This window comes from Leopardus geoffroyi, chromosome D4 (genome assembly GCF_018350155.1).
Source record: "Leopardus geoffroyi isolate Oge1 chromosome D4, O.geoffroyi_Oge1_pat1.0, whole genome shotgun sequence".
NCBI lineage: Eukaryota > Metazoa > Chordata > Mammalia > Carnivora > Felidae > Leopardus > Leopardus geoffroyi.
The window spans coordinates 83514353-83535255 of NC_059342.1; the positions used below are offsets into that span (position 1 = coordinate 83514353).

Here is a 20903-nt window from a genome sequence, read left to right on the forward strand (position 1 = left end):
GAACACGGGCAGAGATCACGTGTTCATATAGTCAGCACAGTTTTGAGCAGCACTGAGGGCTGGGCACAAGGATGCAGCCAGCAGGGAAGACAGATCCTCAGACTGCCGTGTCACGTCCCAGCGGGGCCACGAGTAGGACAGAGCAAAGCCCCTGGCGGCAGAGATTCAAGGAGGGGGGACCTGAGCCCTTTACTGTCACCTCTGCCTTCCTTCCGTCTGGCCATCTGTCCGTCGTCCATCCCTCGGCAGCCAGCACGACCGCCAGGCATGGCGCGGGACCTCGGGGACAGCCCACCCTGCGGAGCTCCAGGTTGTGAGAGAGAGAGAGACAGGGGCGTGGATTGTCGGGACGCCAGAGAGCGAGAGGGTGGCCGATGCTGCCAGGAGGAGCTGCACTGGAGATGAATCTTGAGGTGTTACTTACCTGAACCCTAGATACACGAAGCCAAAGCAGCTACCCCTCCCCCGCTCACAAACCATGAAACCCCACCACTCGCATCTTTGGAGCACTTCCTACATCCTTGGCCCAGGTGTGTCCCTGTCCCCTTTGAGACACGCCTGAGCTCCCCAACAGGCTGCAGGCTCAGAAGGGGACTCTGGGTGGACAGCAGTCCTCGGTTACTGGACCAGGTTCTGGACCCAGCTTCGTCCTCTAGAGTCAGTCCCTTCCCTCTCCAGGTCTCGGGGATTGCCCCCAGCTGACCTCTGGGGGTCCCTTTTTGCCCCAGCCTGTACCTTTGTAGCCTGGCGGGGTATTCGAGGGAGCCCTTACGTCACCTGCCCTCCTCAGGCCTGCCCTGGGAGCAGGGAGAGAGGCCTCCCCCTCCTCCCCCCAGGAGCCAGCACCTCGAGGTAACAGCCCCCTTGACGGAAGCTTTCATTCCCACCCAAACCCCCTCCAGTCTTTCCAAGTCATTTGAAAAACTGTGCTGCCCAGTCTGCTGATGACCTTGGTGGGTGTCGGGGAGGCCTCCCTGGGATGACGTAAGGTTCCCCCGGGGAGGTGGGGAGGTGGGGAGGTGAGCTCCAAGAGTGGGCTGAAAGAGCAGGGGACTCTCGTTTATAATAACAACAGCGCTGGCACGTCATAAGGTGCATTCGAGACTTCAAAGCGTTTTCAACTTGATCAAGTGCCAGCATTCCACTCGCTTTGATATTTTTTTTGGTAAATGGAAAATATCAGCTGATGTGATGGCCAGCGTTAGCTCCGGGAAGGCCTCAAAACAAAATCCGGGTAAAGGTGACTTTTGACGAAGGCACCACAACAGTTCAGTGGACGAAGGAAAGACTCTTAATCCAGGTGCTGGGAAAACTGGACGTCCAAAGGGACAGAAGTGAGCCTTGACCGCTGCCTCACACTGTACATAAAAATTTATTTGAAACGGATCATAGCCCTAAATGTAGAGGCTAAGACTATAATCATGCTGTTTGCTGTGCTGACAAAGGGGGTGAGGCCCAGGACAGGGGGCCTGAAGGCTCGGACAGGCAGTGGACATCAGGATAGAGTGGAGTCGAGGGAGGGGCAGACACATGGCCAGCGACAGAGGCCACCTGTGACTTCTGGTTGAGGGGTGTCTGCACACCCAGACCTGGCTTGGGAAAAGAACGAATGGCAGATAGCACAGCCATGTGATGTCTGCCAAGGTCCCCCTCATTTTAGAATCCGAAGACAGGCACAGGTCGGCACACAGCACAAATCCACACCCCTCTCACAGCAACTTCCAGGTCTTCTAGAAAATGTGTGCGACGGTGGCCTCTGCTTGTCTGCTGACAGCCGCCCCCGTGGACTTGGCCGACCAAGCCCTGGCAGAATATTTGAGTCCCCTCTGCTTTCCCAGACTCTGGAATCATTTGGTGGAAACAGTCAGTCTGAGTTATAAAAAGTTGCCAAGGTCTGTCCCCTCTTAGCCAGGCGGGGGCTGACTTCCAGCTGGTGGGGAGCTGTCCTGTCTGGAAAGCACGTGGGCCATGGTGGTCAGGCCAGAGGCAGGGCTTCAGCACGGAGCACGCCAGGAACTGTTGGGGTTTTTTTCAGGATTTCACAAGGATGTGTCAAAATGAGAGGAGGGAGGAAGAAGGGAGATGGGCGCACTTGGGAGCACCAGCACAGGCCTGCTGAGCACAGCAATAGGGCGGTGGGGGCCCAGCCCTGCTGCCGAGGGTCACAGGTGGTGAGGAGGAGGAGGAGGAGGAGGAGGAGGAGGAGGAGGAGGATCCTGTCCACAGGTGTCCATGGAGTCTCAGGTCCGGGCAGTCACCAAGTTAGACATTGTGTTAGAGGCCTCGGCGCATCTCATGCTCACTACTACTCATGAATACATTATGCCCATTGTACAGATGGGGAAACTGAGACTCAGAGATGCAGAAAGGCATTCCCAGTGTTGCCTGGGTCTGCCTGACTCCCAAGCACAGGCCTTTCCCCCAGGACACTCCCCTGTGTAGCAAAGCCAGGGCCCTGCTAATGAATACATGCTGTGAGCCAGCACGGGGCAGGCGCTAGGCTGGACCGGCCCTCATTGGTTCTGCCTCCCCCTCTTTCTCTCTCTTTGTACAGCAACTAAACCATCCCAACATCATCAAGTATTTGGACTCGTTTATTGAGGACAACGAGCTGAACATTGTGCTGGAGCTGGCCGATGCGGGTGACCTCTCGCAGATGATCAAGGTGAGTGAGGCCGGCAGGCAGGCCGGCCCCGGGGGCCGTCCAGACACAGGGAGCCCAGGATCAGGCAGCCCCTCGGCCTGGAGTCTTTGCTGCTGTGGCCTCGGGTGGAGGCTGTCCACCAGGGCCACTCAGCCTCCCTGGCCAGTGCCTCACAGGCCTCAGCCGTGGCCTGGAGGGTGCCCGCTCAGGCTCTGGGAGAGGGTCAGCCATGGACAGAAAGCACGCCTCTGGCTGTCCCCACTGCCCCAGGCTGCCCACAGGCTGCCTCATGGTAGAAACAGGGATAGAACCCCATGTTAGGTCAGACCCCAGCTCACAGAATCTGGGAAAAGGTGTTGTGCGTCCAACTTTCCAAAGGGAAAACTAAGCCCAGAAAGGCTAAGAGACTTACCCGAGGATACCCAGTAACACGGGGGATAGCGCCGTGCCTGTGTGGCGCCGCTCTCTGTTTCTCAGCCAGGGCCTCCAGGCATCAGCACCCAAGTGATCCCCCTGGGGCCGCTCCGGCGCTGGAGGGACACCTCACTCCATGCAGTGGCTGAGGCGGGGGTCTCTGAGAGGTTGAATGACTTACCAGGTCTGGCGCTTGCTCTGTGTCCCACGGCAGCCCCCATACTGCCCTGCCCCCATTGCCCCCCATCCTGAGGCCCAGGCCCAGGCCCACCGAGAGTCTGGACTCAGGAACCATCACAGTCCATCGCTGGAGCACCTCCTGTGAGCCACAACTGTGCTGAGCACACACATCTCTCACTAAGCACACACCGTCCTCAGCAGAGCTCAGAGAGATTTAGTTGCCTGCCTGAGGCCATACAGCCTCTCTGTGGGACCCCCAAGCCCCAGCCCTCAGCCCCCCACCCCGCTCTGTGCTCCTCCCTCAAGGCCCTGACTCCCCTGCTGGCTTGACCAGCCTGCAGGCTGTTGGCCATGGGCCCCCACCGCCTCCTTTCCCCAGCCCAGTCCATCTGCTTCTGAGCGAGGCCAGCTACACCGGAGCCCCCACCTTGCTCCCGGCAACACTTGCAAAAGGGGCCAGACATGGGTTCTCCGTCTTTCCCACCAGGCGCTGGGGATTGAGCAATTGCTCAGTGTTTGCTCTTCCGAAATCTGGCTCCTAGGAATTCGGGCGTCGTTGGGAAGCGGCATTACTTGAGCTGTTATCACCTGCTTTTATATTTTCGTTGACATATTAATGTGTTTGCCGGGATGTTAATCTCCACACAGATCCCTGGTGGGAACAGATGTGCTCTATCATGTCTTAGTTCTTCTTTCTCCCCCCCACCCCCCCCACCCCGTGTTTCTCCTTCACATGTCGTTCTCTCGCGGAACACACACGCATCCAGCACCCACTGGGTGCCGAGACCTAGGCGTGGGTGCTGCCCTCAGGGAGCTTGCCTTCTAACAGGAGGGCAGACCCATGAACAAAAAGTCACAAGTCCATGTGAGCGAGCCAAGTTCAGGACCTGTGGGAGCCAAGGAAGGCTTCCTGGAGGAGGTGGCCTGAGCCGAGACCTGAAGGAGACAGCGCAGGGGGGAGGGGGGCGTTGTGGCAGAACAGCTTGCAAGAACCCAGTGGGATGAGCAGTCCAGAGTCCACAAAGTACTGGGTGAGGTGGAGGCAGGGAGTGCGGGGGGAGGTGGGGCAGTCAGGTCGCCCAGGGCCTCACCGTCTGGGCCCAGGATTCGAGACCTTGCCCCAAGGTCAGCAGGGAGCTTCCCGGGACTCATGGTGGGGAGTAGACATGGTTTGCATGGTGTTCTAGAAGAAAGACTAGATGCCCAGCAGAAGGTGGGGTGGGGGTGGGAGTGGAATCCGTGAGCAGGAGGTGGAGGGGAGACAGAGGAAGGGCCCTGGGACGTGGCCCATGGCGAGGGTGCTGCACCCTGAAGCCCCTGCAGACCCCAGGCCCCTTGCAGCGCCTCAGTCAGCAGAGCGGGGCTGGAATCAAACAGTCGGGGGTTGGCGACTGGGCAAATCAAACCCCTTGCCCACAAAGCCCGGTTTCCATCTCTGTCCTGGGGGTGCGTGAGGGACTGCGGGGTGGGGGGTGGGGGTGCTGGGTGCGGGGCTAGGTGCAGGCTCCTTCTGGGTGAAAGAGAGGAGGGAGGCATGTGGGTGTCCAGCACCTTGTGCCTGGCCTGGGGGGTGGGGTGCCCCCTCCCCAGCTGCCCTCCCCTTCTCCCTGGCCGCCTCAGGGCCCACACCAGCCCAGAGATCAAGTTGGTCACATACCCGCCGGGTTTCTGGGCGGCGGCCTCCTGGCCCCATCTCAGGAGCCCTCCCCTCCTGACACGGTACCTCCTCTCCCTCGGTCACAGGGCCCTCCCCCGTGCCTGTTCCTGTTCCCTCTGCTGCAGTGCCAGCCGCTTCCCCTGCAGGGCCCTGGCTGGGTGCTGCCCCCAGCAAGCGGGAGAGGCAGGGCAGGAGAGACACCCTCGGTCTGGAGGCAGACACACCTGCTAGACCCTCCTCCCTTGGCGGGAAGGGGGCCTTATGCCTCAGTTTCCCCATCTGTAATACGCTCTTCACAACGCCTGGGACTTGGTAGGAGCTCAGTTTCCCCGAGTGGCCTTTCCCACTCTCTGGCTGCCTCTGGGTACTGAGGGGAACTGGGGACCTTGCCGGGGCCCCAGGCCGGGCTGCACCACGGCCGCCCCGTTGGGCTAGCCTGAAGGCTACTGGCCTAGGCCCTGTGTCCCAAGGGCCCGCAGCCTCAGGCCAAGCAGTGCCACCACCGCCACAGCGCCGACGTTATTTATGACGGACAGTGAAGCTGAGAGTTGCCGCCACCCCAAAACCCACCAGAGACTCTGCGCCTTCCCGCTAAATGTCACACGGCGCTTATAGGACGTGACATTTAGAAAAGCACCATTCGCAGCCGAGCTTAAAAGCTGTAATGAGGATTAACCAACATCACAGCGTAAACAACGTTCCAGCCCAGCCCACCACGGAGACCCGGGGTAGCGTGGAGGGGAGTGGGGTCCTGTGCCAGCAGTCTGTGCTGGGAGCCTCGGCAGCTCACCCATGAGGTCCCTGTCCCAGAATGGAGCCTCGGGAGAGCCTCATGGGGCTTTACTGCCAGGCCAGGGGCTTTCGGCCATGACCGTCCCATGGTCAGAGGTGCCCAGATCAAGTCCCCGCTCTGGCACTCCAGCTGCGTGACCTTGGGCAAGTTCCTGAACCTCTCTGAGCTCGGTCCCTCATCCGGTGGTTACTGGTGTCATTCAGAGTTAATCAGGGTTAAGAGCTTGGCCCTGGGAGGTTGGGGTTGAGCCGTGACTGCCCCTTACCGGCTATTGTGTGGCCCTTGGTTTCCTCGTGTGTAAGATGGGTGCAATCACCCCTGCCGAGGGCCCAGCACAGTGGCTGCGCAAGGCGGGTGCTTACCCGTGTGAGCCCAGGTCCTGTCTTCCGCCACAAACTCCCTTCCCTAGGCCAGGAGCGTGTCCTGGGGTGGCCACTGTCTTTCTTCCCTGCACCCAAGCGGCTGCCCGAACAAATGGGCCTATGGCTTCGCCTCTGGCTGCTTTGGAAAAGGTGGTTGTTCTGAAGCGAAAAGCCTCTGAGCAAAAACCCAGTACTCAGGTTACCAGTGTGTGTGAGTCTCTGCCCCACCCCCCACCCCACCCCTCAGGCCTGGCTCACAGGAGACTCCCCGGAGGGACATGGGTGAGGACCTCTTCCCCGTGTGCTCTTTCCGGGACCTTTGGTTACCTACGGCTCACTCAGTGCAGCTTGGGTGGCATTTTGGGTTTCGTTCTGTTTTCTGGAGCATTAAATATGTTTTTTCAGGCAATGAAGTAGATTAGTGCCTGTTGAAACTGGGGGGTCCTTTCAAGAATGCCCTGCCATTTCCTTGCTGCACTGAGATTTGCCAGTTCCCAGGGACAGGGCAGCTGGGATTTAACCACCAGGCATCGGGTACCCCCATTCTGGGCCAAGCTGGGGCGAGGGGCAGACAGAGTCCATGCCTGTCTGCTCCAGCAAGGAGCTTCCCCATCAGACTGTGTGGGAGACGGGCATGTGTCCGGAGAATGCCAGAAAAAGTGTGATTGCGAGAAGCCTTCAAGATGCAGACCAGGCATCCATTCTGCAAAGTCCTCTAGGACCTTCACTCTGGGCCAGACCTGCTCCACCCGCAGGGAGGTCAGCGCTGGGTGGGGGCGGACCGGTGGCCACGGAGGGCCGTCTGGGGCTGAAGTGTAGACGGGAGCACAGCACCCTCTGTTCCAGATGTATTGTTTGTTCAGCAGCCTGACCACCCACCCCCGTGCCAGGTGCCAGCTACCACTGGGGACAGGACAGGGGCACTGCCCCGTGGCCATCTCCCTTGCGGCCCGTCCCCCAGGCCTGTCTGTCTTCCCCACCGCAGTACTTTAAGAAGCAGAAGCGGCTCATCCCCGAGAGGACGGTGTGGAAGTACTTCGCACAGCTGTGCAGCGCCGTGGAACACATGCACTCTCGCCGGGTGATGCACCGAGGTACGCGTCCACCAGAGCCCGCGGGGTGCGGGCACCGCCACTCCCCCGCCCAGAGCCCGCGGGGTGCGGGCACCGCCACTCCCCCCAGAGCCCGCGGGGTCTGGGCACCGCCACTCCCCCCAGAGCCCGCGGGGTGCGGGCACCACCACTCCCCCCCAAGAGCCCGCGGGTGGAGGGGGGTGGGTGCTGGGCACCCCTGGGGCCCAGGAGGCAGCGTTCCCTGCTCTGGGGAGAATGGTCTGGGGACATCCGTGAGAAAGCTGGACCGCTTTGTACTCCCCGGACAGGGGCGTGTGAGCATCTTGCCTGGCCTTCGGGGAGTCCGGGAGTCCAGCCCAGGGCCTCGCACGTGCCCATTCTCTGATTCCCCCGAGGACCCGCAAGATGCTCAACACTGTGGGTCCTGCCCTACCCGCCACCCCCCCAACTTCTGCCCCCACACCAGCTGCCTTCTTCCTCTGTAGACATCAAGCCTGCCAACGTGTTCATCACGGCCACGGGCGTCGTGAAGCTTGGTGACCTCGGCCTGGGTCGCTTCTTCAGCTCCGAGACCACCGCAGCCCACTCCCTAGGTAAGGAGGCCTGTGCACACAGCCCAGCAGCGGCTGGCGGTCCTGGGCGACCCTGCGGGGAGATGCGAATGTTCACCCCACAGGGCCTTTGGTCCGTTAACGCAGGAACATACCTTCCTGAGCCCCAGTCTTTACTCACCTCTTCACCACAGTGACCCAGAGCGGGGCGAACTGAGAGGCCTCGGCTGGGGGTCCCCTGTGTCCTCACGCTGCGTCGCCGCCCCTTCCAGGAAAGGACGGCAGAGCCCGTCCGGGACGGCGGTCCCGTCTTTCTCTTTCTCCTGTCGTGTTCCGTCCTGTGGATGCCCCACGCTCGGTCCAGTCCTCCTGGTGGGGGACACTGGCACTCTATCAGGTTTTGGCTTTTACACGGCAGTTTTGAAGCCGCAGGGACCAGGTTACCAGGGTCTCACCCAGCCGGAGGTGACATTGTCGCTGGACTGTGAAGGGTGCAGGGGAGCTTGTGGTGCAGGGAGCAGGGGACGGGTGAGCCGGAGAGTGGGGTGCGCGGGGGCGCTGCAGACGGGGGCGCCTAAGCGCCAGGCTCGCTGGGCTGGTACCGTTCTGGGAGTTGGAGAGCACCTGAGGGCTGGACTTGGGGATACACTTGGGCATGCGTGGGTTTCGGGTTCCGTGAAGCAATGCCAGTTCCGAATCCATACACCGGGTATGTGACTGGGTATGAAACGTGGAATGTTGGAGGATGAGGAGTTTTCATTTGATTAGGAAAGAGAAACCGGGAGGCCCCCAGTGGAACACAGACGTGCGGGTCCCCTGTGCGTTACAGCAGGGCATATCCGCATTTAACCAGGGCTGGGTGGGAAGGATGCAGATATGGCAGGGGCATCCTGCTCCCAGCGAGCCTGTCCCTGGTTCTTGGAGGTGGCGTTTGCCGGGGAAGGTGCTTCTGAGGCTTACCTGCCCTGTGAAGGCCGACCCCCTCCCTTGGGAACCACTCTTTTCTCCGCGGCCCCAGCCCGTGTGTCCCCCACTCTCTCCCCGAGTGCCTGCGGCATGCTGTGAGTACAGACAGCAGCTTCTGGTGACAGCGAGGTGTTCTCCCGGAGACACACTTTCCTGGTGGAATCTGTCACTGTTCATACAGGTCCCGATGGCTTAGAGGCTTTCGGGGTAAAGCACACGATCAGGAGAAGTGCACTAAGAGATCAGCAGCTCCGACCTGAGCGAGTGTGTGTGTTTGTGTGTGTGTGTGTGTGTGTGTGTGTGTGTGTGTGTGTGTCTGAATGTGGGGTGTGGGCAGGGCTTCAAAGGACGTCCCCTGCGTTTATGACACTTTACTCACACCTCCAATAGCCGTGAGGGTCCACAGGACCCTTTCTTTGTGCCAACGAGGAATCTGGAACCTGGGAGCTTGAGGGATTCTTCTGAGTCACATAGCAGAGCCAGGACTCGAACACAGGCCTCTCCTCCGGAGCCCACGCTTCCTCCAGAAGACCAGGGCTGGGCCGTGGAAGCTGTGCTGGCTCTCCCTCCAGAGCCCCCCAGCCTGCCGTGCCGAGAGGAAGCCTTGTTCCCTGGTCCCCTCAGACCCTTCCTTATGAAAATCAGTGCTTCGGTGAGTTTGGGACTGTTTACCTCTCTGGTTTAAGAGCTTCAAAAGGCCAGACATTCAAGGGCAACTGTCAAAGAGAAGAGTTAAAGCCACTGCCTCTGTCCCCTGTCAGTCAGGTCCCTCCTCTCGGTCCCTCCACGGAGGAGACTGCGCGCTCGTCAGAGCCAGTTAAGATCACATCATTAGGAACGGGCAGAAATACGGGCTCGTCCGACAGTGTGAGTTTATCGACTCGGACTGGTGCACTTATTATATTAATGAGAAGGAATTGGAACTGGGGAAAAGGCTGCTTACTAGGCCGGGGTCTTCCCGAGGCCTCCGAGCAGCGACCGGGCCCAGTGGTGGATGGAAGGAGCCCTCCTGGGGCCTTGTGCCCGTGTCCAGGGGACGCCAGGGAGCTGAGAGGCCGCAGGGGGCTTGGCGAGGCCCTGCCCCCAGGACCACTCTCAGAACCGAGGGCTGGGCTCCACCACAAGACGGCACAGAGCTGAAACCCAGGGCCCGAAGTCCCCCCCGCCCCGACGTGGGAGAAAGGCCCCCTCTCCACAGTGCGGGTCTGCCACAGCTAAGTCTCCTGCACACATTTGCTCCGGCAAGATATCAGACTAATTGCCGTTGCATCGTGACTCAGAAAGGGACTCGGGGGTCAGGGCTCCTTCACGCCCCGTGTGTGGGTATGAATTATGTATCCGCTGTCCCTGCACACCTACTATGTGGGGATGCTGTGGCGGGAGCCACGTTACCCTGGCAACTACCTCCTCTCCTGAGGCTGCTGACCCCCTGGCAAGGCTTATGCAAATCGCATCCCCTTCTGCCTCTCCCTCCCCCGGGCCCCTCCCCGCCTCTGTATTTGCTAACACGAGGCTGGCATGAAAGGGCATTAGTCATGCCATGGCCGGGCTGACAGGTGCGGTACCCAGCGGTGGCAGAGCGGCTGCCTCGGTGTCAGGAATAGGAGCCGTAATTAGAGCGCGGAACAGAATGAGCGTCAGACGAATTACCAGGCAGCAGATCATATTTGTCAGGAAGGATTGCATACATAAAAATTAAGTGACAGTACACGCCGGCGTAATGAAAGAAAAATGAAAGATTTGCCCATACACAGCTCACAAGCTACAAGCAAGTGTCTGGCTCCGAGCAACGGCGGCAGCTGCAAGACAAATTGTAGGGCTGGGAGAGCAGGCCCTGCTTGTTCGGCGGCAGTGACAGGGCGGCCGCAGGCTGGGATCAGGGGTGGGCAGGGAGGCAGCCTGTGCCCAGGGCGCGTGCCGGGCCTCAGCCACCTCGCAGGGTCCGAGTGGGGGCAGCCCAGACAGGTACAGCGGTCAGGGCACACTGGCTTTCCCAGGCTGTCAACCCCTGGCCTGACCACAGGGCAGAACTTCCTTCCTTCTCCCTTCTCCTGGCCGACCGCCCTGGCCCAGGGCTGGGTGCTGCAGATGGGATCCCGCAGCCTTCCCTGCTCTCAGGAGGCCCCCAGACACAGCCAGTCCCAGGGTGGTGTGGGAAGGGGCAGGCAAAACTGTCCCCTGAGGGCCCCTGTGTACGGGCTGGGTGCCGGGCTCCTGTCTCTAAACTGTGCCCTGACCGGCCCTGGGGGGGTCCGGGGCCATGCCCGATCCTCCCAGGGCTGCCCCTTTGCTTCCGTTTTCTGTAGTCACCGACCTCACCGAAGACGTGAGTTAACAAAGAAGACGAGGCTTCAAAGATGTCTGAAACATGTGTGGCTTTTTAAAAAGTCATCCCAAACGAGGTTTATTATCTCCATTTGACAGATGAGGAAACTGAGGCCCAGAGGGAGGGATACCACATCCCTGTAGTCACCTGGCCCGCAGGGACTAGAGCTCCTTGAGGTGTCCACTCCTCTCCAGGCACACCCACGGCTTCCTGGGAAATGGGCTTGAGTCCAGATGAGCTTTCTGGGTGCCCGGCCACTCAGGGGAGAAGCTCATCTACCCTCCCGGCAGGGCTGCAGGCAGGGAGGATGGCCTCCGGTCCTTGCCACGCTGACAGTCCCGTGAGCGTGCCCACGCTTGGCACCGGGTGGGCCCTGGGGAACAGCTGCTGAGTGGGTACACGGACCTCACAGCCAAGCGCCCCTGGGGGCCCTGCTTCGTGTAGATACGTCCCCTGGGCCACCTCCTGCCCGTTCCAGCAGCCAGGATGCTTGGGAGTAACTGGCCTAGAAAACCTGCTTCGGCAGGTACATCTGGTTTCTGAACTCTGATCTGGTGGAGGTCCCGGGAGATCACACCTGGCTGGCAAGGGGCACCTGGCTTGTCTGCCACACCCTGGCATTTTTCAGGGCACAGACTGTTCCTGGTTGAGCTGACACCAGAGAGGGAAGGAGAGGGTCTCAAGAGGACAGCACAGGAAGACGGGATCCTGGCTAGGAAGCAAACTGCAGCTCACCTGTTTGTCCACTCGTTCACCTGGCCGGCTCTGTGCCAGGCCGGCCCCGGGCTGCTCACCAGGAAGGCCCCAGCTCTCTGGAACTTACAGCCTGGGGGCGGGAGGGGGGGCGGGTTGCAGAATCCACTTAGAGTCTCCCCCGTCCTAGTGCAGTTCTAATAATTGTACCCCGGGTGTTACGGGCGACAGTGCTGCAGCCTCCCTGGAGCATCCCCGTCCATTAACAAAGGAGGAAGCCCGGGTGCCACCAGGTGAGCCCCTTCGCGGTGCCCGCGGGGTGCTCCAGCCAGAGCCCGAAGCGTGGCCACCTGCCTTCCCATCCGACACCCCCGGGCTGTCTTGGGTGAGACCCTAACACCTGGATAACAGGGTGCTGCACAGAGTGGCAGGGAGGTGCCTATGTGGCTGCCCAAAGATCCAGTGTCACGAGGAGCAGGGACAGTCTGGAGAGGCCTCGAATGCCAGGCTGAGGACCTGGCCTTTCTCCCTTGAGGGGATAAGAAGCCAGCCAGGCATGGGGGGCAGGGGCCCCCGCCTTGGGGCAGAGGAAGGGTGGGAATAGGCAGGACAGGGAGGGCCAAGCCGGTCGGTGGGTGGAGGGGAGGGGGGAGCACTCTCAGGATGTGGGGGCCTGGTTGGATGTTGGGGGTGGGGAGGGAGTTTCACAAGACAGGTCACAGTGAGATGGAAATGTGGGTCACAGGGCCCAGCCCAGAGGGAGCCAGCCACTCCTTGGGTTCCGGAATCTGGTCCTCACTCCCTCCTGTGTTCTTCCCCCACTCCCTCACTTGCTCGCTCGCTTCGCCCCCTCCCCCGCCCTCCTGGCTGCAGTCCACCTCTCCTTCTTGGGGCCCGAGGGGGCCTCCCAGAGCCCCTCCACCTGCGCCTGTGGGTCAGTGGTCCTGTCCCCGTTTTCCAGAGAGAGAAGCCAAGGCTCCACGAGGTGGAGCGGAGGCCTCCGGGGACCCTCAAGTGCAACCCCTCTGTTGCACCACTGGGGAAACTGAGGCTGGGAGAGAGAATTTCAGTTCCCTCCTGCTGAGGGGTTGAAGCGCGTGCCGCCTCGAGTCCATGCGGTCCCCACCTCTGCCACCACGATTGCACACGGGGTCCCAGCCCCCAGTCACACCTGGCGGGTGGGTGTCGGGCGGGGACGCCCATCTCTCCAGCCATTTTCAAAACTGCCGAGTGGGGAAGAAATGCAGCCCACAGACGCCAGCGTCTCCTTCCTGTGAAATCTTTGCCTTTTTCGTATCTAATGAACACGTTTCAAACACGGCAAGCATCTCCAGACGCAGCAAAGTTTGTTTTGACAGGAGTGGCGCATCTCTGGGATGCGGCCCCTTTAATCAGCCTCCGCTTTGAGGTCCCACGTTCTCCTCTGATATCCACCCGGTTTGAAATCCGGGAGTTCTAGGCAAAGACGCGGGGAAGGTCGGGGTTTGTTAGGCTCCTGTTTCATACGCCAGCTCCGTCCCCCACTGCGAGGAGTGAGGGCGGGGGCTGGCTGGGATCTGGCGGGGCTGGGGCTCCAATGGGAAGGCTGCTGGAAGGGGGCTTGGGCCCGCCTGAGTGTCTCAGGGTCTGCGCTGCTGCTTCGCTGGCAGTGACCAGGGGCCCCTGGGGCAGGACTGGGGGCCCAGTCGGCTGTGGCCTTCAGGGCCCCTCCTCTTGTTGGCTTTTCCCAGTCTTCCCCAGAATCACCGCTCCCTTGGGGCTTGGGGATGCATCCTCCAGGGCCAGCCGCAAGCTTGGGATTTCTTTGAAGTGTCTCATTTTATCTTTAAAACTCATGCAAGTTGTGCATTATGCTTCGTTACGTTTGAGTATCTGTTGTCAGTATAGAAAGCAGGTCTTACAGACTGATTCCCAGGAAAAGCAGACAAAACAGGAAGAGGTGCTGTGTTCACCCGGCGCAAGCTGAGCACCCCAACTTTAAGGCTCACGGGTGGGGTCAAGAGATCTGGAGAATCTGCCCAGGGGTGGGGGCACGAGGACCCAGTGCCCAGCGGGGACAGGCCAGATTTCCCTAAGTTAACACTTCGTAAGCTTGGTTGCTCCGCAGGTGTCTTGGCATCTGAAAGCATGACCATGGCGGGGGGGCAGCCCCTCAGACTGTGACATGTGTCAGCATCTCCGCGGAGCTAGGGAGAGATGCCGTGTCCCGAGCGCTGGCCCCAGAGATTCTGATCCCACAGGTCTGGGGATGGGCCGGGGTCCACATTTTTAACAGGTTTCTACAAGTGATTCAGCTGCAGCTCCTGGTCACCCCAGCCTTTCTCTGTGTCCTTCTGGACACTTTCGGGGACTGGAAACTCACTACTTCCTGATGGGCCCACTCCTGGGAGGGCCGAGCACAACATCAAGGCTCAGTTAACACTGGATGCAGGACAGATGAATGGGTGGACTGATGGATAGATGAACAGACCATAGATAGACTGATGGATGGGTAGATAAGCAGACAATAGATGGGTGATGATGGATGGATGGATGGATGGATGGATAGATGGACAGGCAGATGGATGGAATCTGCAGCACTGGCATCTTAGAAGAAAGTCCACGTTCATCTGGGTGTTTGCCTTTCCCCCGCACCGTGGAAACGGGTAGAAGCAGAAGGAGCCATGGAGAGGTTGAAGGTTGGGTGCAGCATGGGGGAGAAGTGGTGCTCCCTGACCTTTCTTTCCCCACGTTCCCCAAGGCCTTCACCACAGGCAGGCCCGAGGAGGGAGAAAGTGGTGACGGAAAAGAGGGACAACCCAGAAGTCCAGGCCTCACCGAGCAGCTAGCTTTCCCTGGCTGGGGGAGGGGCAGCTTACCTGGACAGCATGTGCAAAGGCACAGAGGTGAACTGAAGAGCAGGTAGGGTTGGGCTGGGGTGGCAGTATGAGGGTCTCAAGCAGGGGCCGGGCACTCGAAGTCTTCTCTTTCAGGTGGGCCTGGCCACGCTGCAGGGCATCTGTCCCAAGTTGCTCCCGTAGAGGCCCAGGTGGGTCTAAGATGAGCAGAGGACAAGACTGAGGGTGGCGAGAGGCGTCGGGACCAGCCTGTGCTCGCAGCGTCCAGGGCCTGGGCCAGGAGTAGGGGTGAAATGTGGCCAGCAGTGGACACTGCTGTCCCTCGCTGAGGGACAGGGCCCCTGACCTCCATCCACAGCCTTCCTGGTGCCAGAGTCCCTTACCATCTGGTCTGAGAGCGGGTCATCCACTTCGTATTTGCCCATTCGTTTTGCTCCCTCGTGACCAGAATATACAAGAGGTTGCATATAGGAGGCCGTCTCTCCAACATGCATTTAAGTGATGGCTGCTGCCCTTGCTGAGGACTGCTGCCATCAAAGGGTGTTGGTGTCCACATACAGCACCAACCAGTAGGCTCCGCCACAGCAGTACATTAAACAGGCGGTGCATTAGGCTGCAAGAAAAAGGTGTTAACGGTGACGCGAGGACAGACTCATTGACTGTGTGAGTAGGCACTTAGAAGATGCCCCCCGGGGCCTGGTCCTGCACAGGGCACTGGGACCCTTTGGTTAACAAGGTCCTGCCCCAGGGCGCTCAAGCCCAGAGCAGGGCTTCCCATCACTGTTCACAGCCTTTACAAGTTGGCGATGGTAAGTCCTCATCCGTCTCTGATGACTTGAGACAACGCTAGAAGGTAATCAAGTTTTCAAACAGCTAAACTTTTCAATGTGAAGGACCATCCTCGAGTTTGAGATTGTGAGTTCTTCCACTTATTCTAGTGTTAAACCGCCTTCTCTTTTTATAATAATAGTGCCACTAACTGGCAGTTGGGGTTTTGTACTTTTAAAACGACCTTATCTGGCAAAATCAAAGTTGCCCCAGGATGTCTTTGGCCCACGAGTTTCTGAAGCCTGGGCCCCTGCTTTAGGGCGCCTGTCGTTTTCCAGCTCACTGAAAGGCCCGTTCTCCCTCAGGGTCGCGCATGTTTTGTGACGCAGGACATCCTTCCATCGCAGGTCACAAGCCACATGTCAGGCTCAGGCTCTGCCGAGCTGGACTCCGGCTCCCTTTTTTTTTTTTTTTAAGTTTATTTATTTTTGAGAGAGAGAGAGCATGAACGGGGCAGGGGTGGCAGAGAGAGAGGGAGACACAGAATCCGAAGCAGGCTGCAGGCTCCGAGCTTCCGCACAGAGCCTGACGCGGGGCTCGAACTCACAAACTGCGAGATCATGACCTGAGCTGAAGTCGGACGCTTAACCGACTGAGCCACCCAGGCGCCCCTGGACTCCGGCTCCTTACACAGACTCTGGCTGGAGCAGCAGCAGCCACCGTCATGTCCAGATGGCATCTGCAGGCCAGTGGAAATGTTCTCTGTGTAGCAACCTTTAAGGTCTGATCGCAAAGCATCCAGGACAGTCATCCTCCGAAGGGACTGGGATCAGAGTCTCAGACCACAGATCTGTTTACAAATCCTGACTCTGGGCCCCTCCTCCGCCCTGCCAAAGCAGCCCCTCTGCTGCAGTTTGCATGCCTCTGGTGATGAGGAGCTCACCTCCTCTCAGGAAACCCTCTCATCTTTGTACAATTAATTCCGCATCATCAAGGGTGTGCCCCCTCTGCTTTTTAACTGAATTCTCACGTATATACATATTCTGTTCTTGATAAAAATGGAATCAGATAGTGCATGCCCTTCTGTCACGGTTGCTTTCACTCAACACCGTGTCTGCGAGATCGATCAGTTTCGTGGCTCCTGTTTGTTGATGTTTACTGTTCCATTGTGTGAACAGGCCACGTTAGCAATTTATCCATTCTAGCGTCGATTGGCTTTTGTTTCTAGTTTCTGGCTATCGTGAATAAAGCCACTTTGCACATTCTTGATCGTGGCTCTTGATGGGCAGAAGCACTCATTTTTCTTGGACATTGACCTGGGAACAGACCTGGCAGGTTATGGGATCAGCAGTGTTTTCAGCTCGATAGATGGTTTTCCAAGGTGGGTGTACTATTTTTTTGTCCCCATCGGCAATACGTGAGGGTTCCAGTTGCCCCCCCACATCATCAGGCTTGGTTTATATCTGTCTTTTTAACTTTAACCTCAGGTGGGTGGATGGTGGTAATTTGCTGTGCTTTTAATCTGTGTTGCCTTGATGAGTAATGAGAAAAATATCATTTCATGTGCTTATTGGCCGCTTGGAAATTCTCTTTTGTGAAGTGCCCTTTCAAGTCTTTTGCTAACTTGAGAGAGGGGGTTGTTTGTCTTCTACTTACTGAATTATAGATGCTTTAAAATATTCTGTGTATGGGGCCGTTGTTGGGTATATGTATGGAAGGACTGTTTTCTTTCAGCCTGCAGCTTGCCTTGACTCTCTAAATGGTCTTTTGGGGAACTGAAGTCCGTAATTTTAGTGAAGTCCAATTTATCAGTCTTTTCTTTTATGGTTACTATCTTTTCTGTCCTCGGTTTGATTTAAGACATCTTGGCCAACCCCAAGTCTGGACATGCCGTTTGGTGCCAGCCAAGGGTAGTGGCTAAGAGCTCACTTCCTGGAGCCTAAAGATCTGTGTTTGAACTGTAGTCCCGCCGCTTTTCTGAGCCTCCATTTCCCCATCTGTCAAGTGGGTATGCCTCCTTGGGGGACTGTTAGGAACACGAATGTTAGGTCAGCATTAACAGGTTTTTTGAGGATTTTTTTTTTCCTTCCCACTGTTGAGAAATCTGGACTCTTCTAAGATTCAAGCACTCACCCTAAAGGACATTTGATCAGTTGCTTCCCAGAGCCTGGCCACTGTATCCCACACCCCCGGGCCCTTGGCAGAAACACTGTCCCCAGCTGCCCAGCCCCCAGGCTGATTCTCAGGTCTGAGGAGGTCCCTGTCCCCAGGGGCTTTAGCACCCTACCCGGTGTGGGAGCTCCAGTCCTGCCCAGCGTCTCCTCTGGCTGAGGGGGGACAGGCGGAGAGCGAGAGGGGGCTGCCCAGGCGCCCGGGGAGACCAAGGCTGGATCTCTCCCCAGCCTCCACACCTTCCCCTCCCCCTTACGTCCTTCCCCGCACAGAGCATAAGCACCCACCCCTCTTCCGTCTTCCTGTGTTGCAGTGGGGACGCCGTACTACATGTCACCGGAGAGGATCCACGAGAATGGCTACAACTTCAAGTCCGACATCTGGTCTCTGGGCTGTTTGCTGTATGAGGTGAGTGTCTGCCTCACGGCTCAGCGGCGTTCAGGGAGGCATGCGTGTCAGGGACCCAGCCAGGGCAGGGCTCCCCCGACCAGCTCAAGGTGGGAACCCAGGGATGTACGGTGTCCACCTGTGACATGGGCACCATCTGGGTCCTGTCCTTCACCCCACTCAGCCCACCGTCTGCCTGATTAACACCGTTGGGCTGGAGGACATTGTTAGATGTGTGACCAGTGGCAGACTGGGTTCCATGCCACCCTTGGGCAGCTCAGAGGGAGACAGACTAGAAACAGAGTCCAGTGTCTGCTTGTGGCACAGGCAGGGGGTCTGGTTGCCCCAGTTTCCCTGGTAACCAGGGTGCTCCTGTCCACTGTTTGACATTCACCCGTGCCTCAGGCTTCTGTTGGGGACAGGAGAGGTCAGCTCTGGCCCATGCTTCTGAAGCCCTCGCCACAGAGGGTGTCCACACTCTCCCGGGTTCAGCAATATGGGTCTCACCAAAGACCACTGTTCCCTCCCGTGAGCCATGAAATGGAGCCACCAAATGGCCACTTCCAGATGTGGTGGTCAATCTGGATGGAAGGACGGGAATATTTCTGAGTCTTGGCAGGCTCAGACATAAGACGCCATGAACAAATAGAAGCTCCCGCTCATTCTGGCCAGCCACCCTTGGGGGTCTGGGAGCACAAGTCATTCTTAGCCATGAAGCTGTTGCAGCTGCCAGTGGGAGGGCAGGGGGCCTGGGCCCTCCCGTGTCTTCACGCTGGCAGCCACACCCTCCAGCACCCTGGCCCTGGCCCCGTCGTGCCGGGCAGCTCTGGGATTCTGTGCATCCTGCTGAGCCCGCCTCTCCATCTGTAAAATGGGAATAGTACCCATCCTGCACCGTCACCGTCCAGATAAATGCAACAACAGATGTGAAAAGCTTTGACAATCCTCCAAGGGCCATGAGACCAGAAAGCACAGTTTGCTTTCAAAATTGGAACCTTGATTATTTTTCTGCTTTCCCCGGAGCTGACGTGAGCACATGTGGGGTCTGGCTCAGAAGGGAGAAGCTGAAGAGGCCCCTTATCACGCTGACGTGGCCCGTGACCGCCAGGGCGGCGACGCTCAAGGTAGCAGCCAGGGGCCACCGGGAGTGTGTGGGTGTCACAGAGACTGGTTTCTTGGCTTCCTTGGGACTGTTGCCTCTGGGAATTGACCTCACAGTCCTTGGGCGTGAACTTAAGGAAAAAGCTGCCCACTGCTGATCCACGTGGGGACCGTGGTTGCCTCTGTGGTCAGGGCCTTTGGCAGTAGGGTTCCCCCCCTCCCCACGTTACTGATTGAGACTCTGAGGTCACAACTGATCCCTTTGCAAGGTTGAAACTTCACAGCAACTCAAATGCTTTTAAGAGCAGACATTTCATTTAAATAAGCAACCTAGTGGTTAAAGAGGAAGCCAGGTGGCATTTGTGCCTGGGACCCCCTTCTCCCGGAGGTCAGCAGTGTGGGCCACCCACGGTGTCCTCTTGAAGGTCTGAGGGGGAGTCGGACCCTGACTGTCAGAGATGGGGAGCAGACCTGCTTTCCGGGACCCCACAGGGCATCTGTGGTGGGAGGAATTCTTTTAATGGCCACCGAACGGGAGCAGCCGGGGTGTGGTGGTGCCCACCTGGTGGCCGCAGTGGATCAGGGAGCGCAGGGCAGTTCCTGGCCCCCTCAGGCGGAAGAGGGCTGCGTTCTGTATCCTTCCCCGTCCCTGTCTCCCTCCACAGCCCGGCTGCCGTGGGGTTTGGGAGTCAGAGTGGTTGAGCAGGGGGGTGAGCGGTGACCTTGGGAAGGACAGTGGGTGCGGGAGGGAACGTGGAGGGGAATTGGCGTCTTTAGCAACAAGAGAAAAGAGATGAAAGTCAGAACTCTCCTCAGCAAGGACGACAGGAAAGGAAAGAAACCCGCTTTTACTGGGTGCCCCACGTGCCTGCACATTCGTAATGGCCCCAGAGGGCTTGTTCGGTTGCGTTTTGCCTACAATGAATGAAAGCCAGGTGGGCAAAGCTCCGGAGTCTCAGAATCTCTGGCACCGGTATCTGCCTCCCAAGATGAATCATGACTTCGGGGTCTCTCCAGCCATCTCTCCAAGTACAGTCTCTTCTTCAGGTGAACACCAGGGCCACCAGGGCTAAGGCCAGTGACAAAGCCAAGCCCACCCTCCCCGGGCTCCGTGCTCCTGTACCCACAGCCCTGCCCCCCTGCCCCTCTGAGGAGGGGGTTCCAGCCCCCCACTAACCGGGCGTCGTCCACCCCGGGGTCAGTCTTCAGGGGGCCGGGCTGCCGCTCCCGGTCTCCCCAGGACCAGGCAGAAGCCCTCCGCGTAGCAGGGGGCAGGGCGTGCGAGTTTGAATCCGACTGTGCGCACGCGTGCATGCAGCTAACTCACGTGGCTGCGGTTAATTTGGGTGAGAGCGCGCAGGATCCTGGTGTGGGGCCACTTTGGGCAGAAGTGCCTGCGTTCAGAGCTCAGCTGCCCCCTCACCCCATGAAGGCCCTGGGGCAAGTCAGCGTCTCCTTCCAGGAGCTTCCGTCGCCCCAGTACAAAATGGGGTCACACCGTCCCTTGCTGTGAGGCACCAACAGAGCATGGCTCAGAGAAAGCCCTCTGGCAATGGCAGGCAGGTCACTGAAGTTCATTATCCCCCGCCCCTGCCCCCCCCCCCCCCCCCCGCCACCCGCTGCCTGGAGCTGCTGACCCAGTGCAGGCCGATCAGTTGGCATCTACCCCACAACTGGCCACGTTTCCCTTTTTGCTTTGGCCAGCAGGAAACCAGAGTGCAGCTTGGCCCCCTTTTCCATGGAGGACTCAGCTTTGTCCCCCTGCCCTCATGGATATCGTCTCTGGTCCAGATGGTTTGGTCCTCTTATTTTTCCATTCCGGGCTTGGGATTTCCGTAAGCCGCTTCTTGCCTCTGTGAACCCCGAGGGTCTGCAAACATAAACAGACAGACTCGCAGGCCACCGACCAGGGTGTGAGCCCAGGGTGGGTGCGGCAGGCGGCAGGCTCATCTCCCCGGGGCCAGAGGGTGGCAGCTGGC

General features: G+C 58.8%; 1 protein-coding gene across 3 annotated transcripts in view; it reads left to right on the top strand.

The window, feature by feature from the left end:
• NEK6 (NIMA related kinase 6) overlaps window positions 1–20903 on the top strand; it is an 86081-nt gene that overhangs the window by 55230 nt on the left and 9948 nt on the right. For all 3 annotated transcript variants that reach the window (XM_045468937.1, XM_045468936.1, XM_045468935.1), the window contains exons 5-8: window positions 2555–2665; window positions 7036–7144; window positions 7609–7716; window positions 17750–17844. In XM_045468937.1, the coding sequence (XP_045324893.1) occupies window positions 2555–2665; window positions 7036–7144; window positions 7609–7716; window positions 17750–17844 (423 nt within the window). The remainder of the gene's footprint in view (window positions 1–2554; window positions 2666–7035; window positions 7145–7608; window positions 7717–17749; window positions 17845–20903) is intronic.